Below are 12412 nucleotides of genomic sequence, written 5' to 3'. Positions count from 1 at the left end.
GTCTAATGAGTTACTACAGTTTTTACTGATGCACAACCATGTACTGTCTGTATGACTTTCACTGTCACTAACTATACAGCTTGTTGTCTTGTAATCAGGATTTGTGAATTTGTTGTTGTTTGCACGCTACACGACTGATCAGCAACAGGAGAATCCCCAACACACAAGAGGCGACACAGGAAATGACGTGATATCATGCACAAGACAGGAATTTTTTTTCCCTTTTTTTCCAAAATGGACGCCTGTAAGAAACGAGCGAGGGGAAAAAGGAACTTTTCTTCTTGATCTCTAAAAACTGCTGGCGAAATCAGGGCAAAAATTGCGTAGCGTGACCGTAGCATGACTTACTCACACCCCCATCCTGCCAGGTTAGCAGACACAGTCAGAGCAACAACATGGTTAATATTTTATCATCTTAGTCTGGTCCCCTCCTCAAACTGACGCACTCAAACACTCACAGTATAAACACCTTAAATAAGTTATTATCACCTACAGAAGTGAACGACACTGAGAAACATGATAAGAGAGAGGGAAGGAAAACAGTAGGAAGAAGAGGAGACCCAACAGAGTGAAGAGAAAGAAGAGAGTTAAAACCAGATGTGGCGCACAGAGAGAATAAATAAGTGGTCGGCTGCAGCATCAGAATACACAGACAAACCACACTCAGAGAGGATGACCCTAAAAAGACCTGCCAGCGATACACACTGGGAGTCTCACCTCACACACACACACACACATCACAAAATAACACTGAGGAATTAACAGGAATGTCAAAGCAGATCAGACAAGAGGAAGCTGATCAGACTCATATAAAAAAATCATATAAAGACATATTCTACATTATTACAGCACAGGAGGAGTTATAGTTGTTGATAAATACATTACAGTTATATATATATATATATATGTATATACTGCTTATAAATACTACATGTGGGGACTTTTAGTAAAGTGCAACCCAAAGTCTAGTATTTACATGTTTCAAAAAGCCAAAAGTGAGACCCCCATAGACCCTTGAGCTTATTCTATATAATTTAAATTAAAGAACTACTCAACAAAAATCTGTATCTGTATCAAAAGCTCAAAAACGTCTCAGTGTAATAAACTTCTTCACTGTTGATTCACTTGTAGACACGTGTGTGATATTGTGTTGTATTTTTACTTATTTAAAGTATCTGATTACTTCTTCCACCACTGAAAGTCACACAGTAACACAAACACACTGACAGACAGAGGCAGTGGTATTCCAGCAGCTCCTCCTAAAATCCCTGTTTTTGTCAATGGAGTCTGGTAGTGATATATAGAGATGTTTCTGGTTAAACTAAAAGGATCTGACTCTTTAATAAAAAGCTCTGTCTCTGTAGGACACTTGTAATAACAATCTGAGCCTGTCAGTAGCAAGATTTTTGTCCCTCTCAATCATTTATACCAAAAACATGGGAAATAAGGCCCAGGTTCAAAATGGTTCAAGAGGTTAAAGACCAGTTAAACCATACTATAAGAAAGGTATAGAGGAAAACAGAGAGGAAAACTTTTTCTTTTACATCTGAAGCTCACAAACATTCATTTTTCTAATTTCCCTTCTGCCTCTGTGTCGACCGCAGAGCTGCAGGCAGAGAGTTCACACAGACAAAACACAGCATGAAGGGACGAAAAACACAGGAGCTCACACACACACACACACACACTCAGCATGAACACGCAAACACACCAGGCACACACACACACATGCTAAATATTAGCCTCACACAACATCCAGAGGCTTCCTCTCAATTCAACACAATCACACACACACACACACTCGCACTGCGTGACAAACACACATGTTCCTATTAGTGTACAGAAACATGAATACATTGCACATGACACGCACACCCACAGAACTATGGGAAGGTTCATGACCCAATAGCACGAAGGAGGCTGTAACCGTGGCAACAGGCCAAACTCAGCCAGCTCAGGAGGTAAATACTGTGAATGTTCTCCACCTCTCTCATCCCCTCACTCTCTCTCGCTTCAGTTTCCTTTACAGTTTATATTTAGTTTACCTTCTGAAAATCGACCTTCTCTCTCACTTTTCTTTCACCTCTCCACGGTCCCCTCGCCTTTTCAACTTTCATCAAGACAAAGGTCTTCCCTCCATCTTTTTCTACCTCCCTCCATGTTCACTTGCTTCTTTCCTTCATCACTCACTCCTCTTTCTTCCCTTTTTCTCTCCATCCACAGGGGAGCACAGTGCTTAATTGAAAAACCCTAAAGGCAGATGGAGGTTGAGGAGAAAGAAGAAGAAGAGGAGGAGGAAGAGGGGAAGAATGGCAAAAAAACCCCAAGGGAGAGAGAGAAAGATGAGAGCTGAATGTGATTGTTCGCGGTCTCTCTCTAATATTTGTCTTAGAGTCAATCTAAGATTAGCGATTTGCTGCGTGTTTCTTCCCATCATGCTTTTCCACCGCTCTCAGCGTGTCAGCTTTACTTTGGACGGACATGACAGGGAGGAATCAGCGTTCCCGGTCTGACCTCCCACGAGCGCACACACTCAGACACACACTCTGGGCTGAAGAATAACAGCCGAGCAGGTTTTTGTAAGGGGAGTGATGGTGTCGGACCTCGCCGCAGATCCTGAAGTCCAGCGTGAAGCTGTTACCGCACACAGCAGGGACCGACCCACAGTCCCAGCTTTAAGAAAACTCAAATTCTGGGAAAATCCTGCTCCTGCGTCTGCTGCGATGACAGAACTGAGTCACGCAGATAATGTAAATATCAAAAATGCATGCATGTGCAAATGAACTGAACACACAGTCGACACTTTTCATACAAAGCTCCTTGTGTTGGTTAAGTTTTAGCAGGAGCAGCACGAGAGTGAACAAACTTTCTGTCCTGTCTCTGATGGCCGTCTCTTTCACTGGTTAACCTGAAAAGCAGCAGCAGGTTACAGTATATGAGATCAAAAATCACATCCACTCAAGATGGAAATCTTTGAAAATGGATCACAAAAAAATTCATTTTAAAAAGCAGCAGCAGTTTGTATTCAGCCTAATGAAGGAACATGATACCAAGTGCAGCGGTGTGGCTCATCGATATGAATAGTTTGTGGACAACAGTGGCGCTCTGAGGCACTGAGGAATAAGACGTATCAGGTTTCAGATGCAAAGGCACCACTTGATTGTTGGTTTTGATCTTTTCATGGGAGTTGTTGACAGGAGTCACAATTTCCATATCAATACCTAAAGCAAATCAGCGTAGTCGTTCCCAATCAGGATGACAAGCATTTAAAGCACGTAGTTAAAGAAACCCTAAACCCTGCTGGAGGTATCTACAGTTTATATCTTATATGGAAAAGAAAGGAAATGCAGACAGACAGACGTTCTGTTTCTTTATTTAAAAGTTATATAAACTCACTTTATCATTAGAATAGAATCTGTTGTGGCTATTTTTGCTAGTAAATGAGATAATTAGACATTCAACAGTACCTGTTCTTCAGAATTCAATCTATTTATTACAAGAAAAATTTTACTCATGACTGGTTTTCTTCGTGCACAACCAGATGGTGCACACAAACACTAAACACACACAAACAATGTAAAGATCCACATACTGCACATCCAATTATCTCACAACACACTGAGACAGCAGACACGTACAAAAACTGCATCACTGCAAAACTATCCCGCAGGCAAACAATATTAATTAATCCATGTGCAGACACACACTTTGTGTCTGTCACTCCTCATACTGCAGATACACCTATAAATAATTATGTCACCCGATCACACAAACACATGACACACACCACACTGCTGTGCAGATGCAAATCTGTGTAATTAGCACATGCATACATGCAAGCACACAAACACACACAATTATACAGTACAAATGCTAATACAAGCAATTATCACACACAGTCACACACACACACACACACACAGACATATGATTCTTCCTCTCGCTCAGAAAATGAGTCGGGTAAACGGCGAGGTCACACTCCGGTTAGCCTCTACACAGCCGCAGCCCGGCAGCTGCTGTCACCGCCTCTGTTAGCTTCACACCGCTAATTAGCCACACTCAGATGCCAATCAACTGGGCTAATGAGGACAGCTCTGCCATTCTGCCTAATGAGAGAAACTCTCCAAGTGTCTGAGGGGGATGTTAACTGCTATGACACACGCCAAAAGACACACATTAAATCCTGCACACATTTTTAATTTCCTGGTTTATTCCTATTTAGCGCACACTCTGAATCTCACTCAGACTCCATTCTCTTCCTTTTTTATACGCTGTGAATTGATTTCTTCATGGTTACATGGCACCTGTACGCACACATTTATCAAACAAAATAAACAGATACATGGATGGATGGATAATATATGGTGCAAGACTGGTTTGAGAAGTTCAAGTGGAGAATGGAAAACAAGAAATCATGTCACTACCATAATCCATCTAACAGCTACTGTTTCAGAGAGAGAATACGTCTTTCTGAGCCAGCAGGGGTTGATTTTCTGATGCTCAAAAGACTAAGAAGATGTAGTACTACAAGCTACTCACTGATTTTTCCATTCTTGTAAACACATAAACTCTCATCAGAACACATTGTGTACATATTCCAAGCTAAACAAACGCGCTGAATGCATCTTCCTTCACATAAAACACTAAAATTCTAACACCTACATTGTTTACAGTACATGCATCCATGTTTAGTCACTTTTTAACGCACTGGGTACCACTTTAGCATCGCCTTTCAACATGCAAGGTAGTTTGTTCTCTGCTGCACTGAAAGTTGATGCATGAGTCAAGCAGACTGCGGCTCGTTGTCTGCAGACATACAGTATATGTGGCGAGACTGCAAGTCACAGTGAACCACACCACAATCTTTCCCTAACCATAAGAAATAAGTAATAAGTTTAACAATGCTGTAATGTACTCTACATGTTGAAAAATGCTAAAAACTAAAGGGTACCCAGTGCCTTTAAAAGTGTCACAGAGGAGTCCTAACCATACTAACTAACAGTCAGTCTTCTTTCCTGCCTTTACCAGCCACATGCAGAAGATGCTTGAACAAAATGGACATTATACTCATAAAGGCATTGCTCCATGGAGCTACTTATGGTCAAAACCTCTGTATGATACTCTCAAGCAATCCCAAAGAAGATCACATCTGAATTATTCAGACCTCACTTGTAAACATCAACATGTTTGATCAGGGCTCTGCATGCTTCAAGCTGCCATTTACTTTTACTGATTATTACTTTGTTTAGTCCTTATTAAGCTCAGAGCTGACAGGATGTAGCACCACTCTGCCAAGACGCTGGAATGAAGAGTAAATCCCATCAATCCACAGTCAGTAGCATACTTGCTGGAGCTCTGTATCGACTGGCTAACCACACAGTTCACCTCCAGGTCAAGGTGAGTGTGTGTGTAAGAGACATTTAGCTACACTCCCATAATTCTTGGGTTCCCCTGGGCTAAAGGGAGGTGCTGGGAGGGGGGCACACACACATATTCAGGCAGCCTCTGGGTATCATCAAAACACACAAAGGGCTGTTACTGGGTGTGGAGCGAACCCTTCACACAACCGCACAGAGCCAACAAAAGACTGGGGGGAGAGAGAGAACTGAGAGTCTACAAAAGCAAGAAAAGGAAGCAACAGCACAGAGGTGTAGAGGACACAGAGGCAAAGAGACTGAGGGGGGAGCTGTGATCACATGATGGATCTTAATTTATCTCTCTGCTATCACTTCAAACAAGAAAAGCTACGATGTGCTGTAGCTTCATAACATGATCAGTCTGTGACTGATTATCTTAATGTTGAACTTGGCTGTTTCCATCAAACAGGAGGAATATTGTTGTATTAAGTCGTGTAAAGCTCAAACTGAGAGATGAAAGTGTTGAAGATCCCAGTGAAGAGTCAATTTGTTTTAATCAGAGGTTTTTTTCCAACAGGCTCAGGTAACAGATTCATGAGCTCCTAATGGGCTTCAAATAAAGTGGAGCCACGTGAGTGTTTTTCTTGGACTCACATCTGTTCAGGTTCCAGGTCTCCACGGGTCCACGCAGACTTTGGTTCATTTGAGTTGAGGTTTGTGTTTTGATTTTATTTATTCTTTAAATTAGGGTCTATGTCATATCACATGAATCTCCAAAATAATTATCAAATGTATTTTTTTTTTCAAGCCCCAGATGGAAATACATGTTCTGTTGGTTGACAGAAGTTTATCATAAAGTTCTCACTTGTTCTAATTCACCCTGTACTAGAGCAAAGGAAGAATGAGTATGTGCAAGTGGAAAAAGACTAAAATGTTCTGCTTTTTATAAAGAAAAAAAAAAAGAAAGAATTTAACTGTTTATTTTGAACTTTAAGCCACATAATTCTGCTGAGCCACAGCAGCAGAGTTGAGCGGTTAAGTGGTTTTCATGTACAGAAAACAAAGCCGATCAATCTCCGGCTCCAGCTATTACCCACGATCCCTGGTTTCTGGAGCAGGAAGTGCTGCTGCTGAAACAAATACACCAAATTCTGTTCATAATTCTTGATATTTCAGTCAGTTTCCTGGCTGGATATCAGAGATGAACGCTGGTTTTTAATCTACTGGTCTTGCCGGGCCTGATTCCAGCAGCTTAAGCCTCTGACTATCACTCATTATCACTTTTCACCTTCTATAACATGTAATATTTCTATCTGAGCTCGCCACAGGAAGACCTCTCTCACTGTAAACTGTAACAAACAGCAGCTTCTCTCTGCAGAAAAACAACAATTCCTTTCATAAAAGAGGATGGAAACAGAAAGTAATGGCTGAAGCAATTTATTGATTATCCAAAGTTGCTGATTATTTTGATTTATTAATGAACTGGATATGTTAATGGATTTATTTGTAAATGTGTTTATTTTGCTCTTGAATATGTGGAGAGAAGAGGAAGAGGAGGAGGAGGAAGGGTGTTTTGGACAAAGAGAAAAAATGCTCACAGAAAAAAAGCAGCATGCAAACATATTTGTGTGTGCATACATGTGTGTGTGTGTGTGTGTTAGGGGTGACAGATTACGCTAGAGAGTAAGTGTGTGTGTGTGTGTATGTGTTTCCGAGGGACATGGGGCTTTATAGAGTCCATCAACACAGCAGGAGGAAAAGAAATCACTCCTGCTGGAGGAAGTGCTAATGGCTCTGCACTGAGAGTGTGTCGCTTCATGTGTGTGTGTGTGTGTGAGTGTGTGTGTGTGCGCTGATTGATCGAACATGCCAAGTCCATCTCGGCATTCCCTGATGGGAGCCCGAGTGTGAAATTGCCAAAAAGGCAAACAGCAAATAATCAGGACACACACACACACACACACACATCCAACACATCCACAAACAAACATACACACACTTTCTTTTACCATTCATCACTCTATTCACTTTCTCTTAATCTCCCTCTCTTTATCTCTCTCTCTCTCACACACACACACACACATTGACACACACATGTCCACCTGTTCATCTCCTGTAATTACTGTTATTTTTCATGGCTGTTACCCACTTTACTCCCCCCGCCCCCCCGAGTCTGCGCTCAGAGGAAAAGTAAGAGTGTCTCTTTGTATCTGCACGTTTTCTGTGTCAACCATTCAAACCATCACACACAAACACACACACACACACACGCGCGTGAACACTTAAACACACGGCTACAAAAACACATCAGTCAGAAACGGATCAATCACTGAGAAAAGTTAATTAAAGAGCTCTGTTATGTTTGCTTTTCTTTCTCTCTCTCCAGCAGTGTTTGTGTGTGTGTTTCCAGGCGTCTCCAGGCAGTTAGCAGATACCTTCCCCATCCCGCGCTACAAACACATCTATAACAAAGACTTCACAGCAGTGTCTGCGCGTGACACATTTAGCCGCATAGTAACCGACCGTGTCCAAGCTTCCAGTTATTAAACAAGAAAAGCTCTTTGTGTGTGTGTGTTGAGTTGTCAAATCAAAGCTGGCCTGTGCCTACTGCTCCTGTGGGACCAAGTAAGTGAGTGATTTGTGGAGGCTCTGCTGTCCGAGGGGAGACTATTTGCAGAGTTTTCTAGGTGAGAAAAATGGGTCAATTTTTGATCAGCGAGTGAACAGCCTGAAGCTGCAGAACATAACTCTCTTACTCTACTCTACATGTGATGGTTTATTACTTAAAGCCAAACATATTTCAGTGATTTAAATATTTTATTACCAGCTAATACACAGTGTAAATGTATTATGGTTTAATGCCAAGGTATGGACAGGAGGTATTCTGTTTGTTGTAGGATTATGGTACGTGGAGAGTAATTTGGAGTGTACAACGCTAAAAATACTCATGTTTAGGTTGGGTTTAGGTTGCAGGATAAATCAAATCAGAATGAATCTGATAAATTCATGTGTTCGAGGTGCAAAGATAGAACAGCAGCAGAAAAAAATACATACACTCACAATCCATGAAAGGCACAATACCAGAGAGAATCTGCATATCATCAGGATGCTGTGTCTCCCTCCTTAAATAAAGCTACTTCTCTCCAGTCCACTCATGCAAAACACATACATGCACCCCACATCCCTGCTGCACGAGGTGCTGCAGATAAACAGTGAGGCAGAAAAATATATATAATTAAAAAAAGAAATATAACCTATGCCCTAACTTGTGGACTACAGTTTGCACAGAAAAAGAAAAGGAAAAAATGATGAAGAAGTTTATGAAATTTGGGGAAAACCAGACCTGGTCAAACCTGGCCTGACTAGTCATGATCCTGCAGGATGTAGGACAGAGGGGGTAAAGTAAAGAGTACAGGGTTGAGATGTTAGAAAAGAGGGTAAATGAGAGAAAGGTTTCAGATGTTTCAGAGATCGTACTCACAGGCGAGACAGGGCTTCATTCTTCTGAAACAGCAGCTCTGGGAGTTGGCTGAGACGGTTCTTGTTTAGACGACTAGATGGACAAAAACAGAAAGGAATAAGAAACTTTCAGGGTAAACATGACAGCCATCTCACTGAAAATATCTCCTTCATTCTATTTGTATATGTGCATGTGTGTATGAGTGTGCTCTCACAGTCTCTCCAGCTCCTTCAGATCATCAAAAGCTCCCCTCTCAACGTTACCGATCTGGTTCTCCATCAGATGACTGCAACACAAAACTGAGCATAAATAAAATTCTAAATGCTTCACTGCAGATTTCTGTAGAGACTTCTTTGAATCTTAGGCTGTGTAAAATCAAAGACATATGTAGTTGCATGTTTCATAATCTGGATTATTAGAAATAAAAAAAATCTTAAAACAAAAAACTTGTGTGATAAATATTTTGCTATTAGAGCACATTAAAAACAGAATTAAAGCATATTCTCTATTGTGGTAAAATATCAGGGTATATTAGCGACAACCATCAGAGCAAAGGGGGACTCTGGCAAATAAAACACAAGACAAGCCAGAGCACTTAATTGCTATGTGCTTGAAAAAAAAAGCTAAAATTATGACACTCAAGATAATTAAACTGAGGTTCTGCACAAAACATGATATCTTTCACCTGCTCACTAATCAAATTACAAACACAAAGCCTCTCGACACACACACTCTCTCTCACAGTCACTGCTGGGATCTGTATATTTGATAAATACACTCCACAGACTTCTACATCATAAACCACTGGGGTAACACTTCCACATCAATCCCCTCCTGACAGCGACGAGCCCCCCCCGGCTCCCAGCGGGCCGCTAATCTGTTTTGAGGAGGCCTTCGGAGATGTCATTAGTCCCTGGCATGTCATCCTTTTAACACCTCATGTCCATCACTGACACTCAGGATAGCACAGGAAACCAACGGCTCATCCAGCCTCTCCCACAGGGCACAGTGTTTCCAGGTCAAAAGGTCACAGATAAACCCCTCCCTGTTGTACATTTTGACTGACACTGACACCAAACAAGCACCTCTGGGTGGCTCATGTGTCACCGCTGAGCTAAAGCATCATTCAGTGCCCTCTGGCTTCCGATGGCACCGCAGCTATGATTCCCACATTCCTACAGGTCCTTAAACTACCAGAGAAATGTGGGAAAGAATCTCTGCTGGATAAATACAAGCTGCTGCCCTGTCAACAATGTGCCTGACAGCTGTGAGAGAAGCTTCCAGAAAAGTTTGGACTTGTCAAACAACAAAAAATGGATGGGGTGATAGTAAATGTGGCTGAGACTTACAGGACTCTGAGGTGTTTGAGGCCAGAGAAGTCGGACTTGGTGATGACTGTCAGGTTGTTTCCGTTCAGATCACTGAAAAACAAACGAGACAACAGCAGATCAGAGAAGACAGAAAGTTAAAGACGGAAGTAAATATCAGTAAATTCAAATAAATAAGATCTGAGACGACATGGATCAAAAAATATGAATACTGACGTGTGTGTATATCAATAAACACATATACAGAATTTCAGGAGCTACTTCTTCTGTCTGCACAGTATGAGCCATTCGGTGTGTTGCACTGTGTGTGTGGAGTGTTATTCCCTCGCCAAAACCTGAGTTTGTTTGCGTTCGGTTTAAGAGTGGGATTCTAGCAGACAGATAATTAGATATCACCTTATTGCTCTATACCCGAAAAGCCAATTTGATGGTGAAGTAGCAGCTTTTATGATTTATCAGCCACTGGGCTGTGCAGCCAAAAAGTGAACTTCTGCTCTTATTATTGTTAGAAAGAAAGCAGATTCAGCTCTACTGAAACTCACGCTCTGCTAGCTTTTCTCCCAGAAAAACAGAAAATAAAAAATGATACAACCACAGAGAGTCAGGTTTTACTTTTTACTCAAAAAGAGAGAAAAGTTAGATGCCTCCTTCTATGAATTTACACTGTAAAAGTATCTCTGTGCTGTTTCTGCTCTTTGAAGTTATTTTCACTCAGTTTGCAGTGAAGTCTTTTCAGTCTGAGTTCACTTTGAGGACAACCTGCATTTCTTTTTTTACTGTAAATCAGCTAACGTCAGCTTAAAGCTGAAAGAAAGCCAAGCAAACTGTTTCCTGAAGACTTTTGTTCAGACGTACAGTGCGAGAATCCTTCCAGGAAGACAAGGCTACTGTTTGACAGGAGTGCCATGTTCCCTCTCAACCCACTCTCAGCTACTGTTTTATCTGCTCTCTGAGGGTTTACTCTATTGTTGCACTCATTCCAAGTCACTCAAGGTAGAGACATCACAGAAGTAAGTTTCCATTCTTTCTGTATACACACTTCAGGTATAAACTGTTGCCAGTGTGTGTTACTGTGATACTGCCCTCTTTTCAAATTCACAGTCGCGGAGGCTGCTTCGAGCGGGAGGGGTTTAACCCTATGACCTCATTGTCTACTATGATTGACAGTCACGAAGAAAGAGAAGAGATGATGTCACTCTTCCCACGAGGCTTTGTGGAAGGAGAGGTAAACTGAGCGTACCTGTATGTGTGTGTGTGTGTGTGTGTGTACGCGGAGTGTCGTGTTTCTGTACTACTGTAAAGGGTGGAGCAGAGTGTGACCTTGTCCTGTCCCGTATAAAAGAAAGAGAGAGAGGCGAAAAGAGAGTGGATGTTGTGGTTTGGGTGTGTGAACCGGATCTACACCTCAGCTCATGGAAATGCAAAGAAAACACCTGGCAAAGTAGAAAAAGAAGGAGAAACCTCGCAGCAGAATCTGAGACCGAGCTATTCTGGACTCAGATTCATCACTTAAGAGTTGTTTTTTCATACGTTCCCAGTGTGTTTCCCTTTGTTTCAGGAGTTTTCTACAAATCACAGTCATAGGACAGGTTCATATTCATGATTGTTGTGATTTAAGTAATGGGGGATAAAATCCACAGTCTTCTTTCTGTGCAAGAATCTCAAGTTAATCTGAAAAAGTGAGGCGGTCCAGGCATCTGATCAGGATGCTTCCTGGGTGCCTTCCATCAGCGACAACACCGAATACACTGAGAGATGAAGTGATTATGTGATGAAGTAATAACAATGCAATGTTCTGATGGGAAACCTTATGTCCTCAGATTCCTCTGGTTGACACACAGACACCACATGACAATCCAAAAGGTCCTGTGTCTCTGCCTCGATGTGTCGGTGTTTAGCAACACAAAGAGGGCCTACACAACATTAGGGCAGGTGGTTTTTAATGTGGCTGATCGGTGTATGTCTGATCTGGCCTGGGAATGCCTCGCAATCTCCCAGGAGGAACTGGAAAACACTGCCGGGCACAGGGACATCTGAACAATCTTGCTTAACCTGCTGCCACTGCAGTCCGACTCCAGATAAGAGGCAGTAGATTGCCTTATTGGAGAAGTTTAGCTGAAGATAACACAAGGCTTTAGGAGTCTGACTGGAGAAATCAAATCTCCCAAAGTTCTACTCATTTTAGTTTCCCCAGGCAGTGTTTCCTTGCACAGCTCCTATGAAGTGAGAGTAACACAAGAGGGGATTATGCACTAAAAAGACTCCCT

The 12412-nt window shown here is 41.8% G+C and overlaps 1 protein-coding gene across 3 annotated transcripts in view; it reads right to left on the bottom strand.

Moving 5' to 3' along the window:
• The window catches only part of LOC108880824 (slit homolog 1 protein), a 58567-nt gene that overhangs the window by 32953 nt on the left and 13202 nt on the right, over positions 1 to 12412 (bottom strand). For all 3 annotated transcript variants that reach the window (XM_018672543.2, XM_018672542.2, XM_018672544.2), the window contains 3 exons: positions 10167 to 10238; positions 9032 to 9103; positions 8839 to 8910 (listed from right to left, as the gene is read on the bottom strand). In XM_018672543.2, coding sequence (XP_018528059.1) covers positions 8839 to 8910; positions 9032 to 9103; positions 10167 to 10238 — 216 coding nt within the window. The remainder of the gene's footprint in view (positions 1 to 8838; positions 8911 to 9031; positions 9104 to 10166; positions 10239 to 12412) is intronic.

The sequence above is a fragment of the Lates calcarifer genome, linkage group LG5 (genome assembly GCF_001640805.2).
Source record: "Lates calcarifer isolate ASB-BC8 linkage group LG5, TLL_Latcal_v3, whole genome shotgun sequence".
Classification (NCBI taxonomy): Eukaryota; Metazoa; Chordata; class Actinopteri; family Centropomidae; genus Lates; species Lates calcarifer.
Note: the sequence above shows the minus strand (reverse complement) of the source record. Positions and strands in the feature narration are given on the sequence as shown.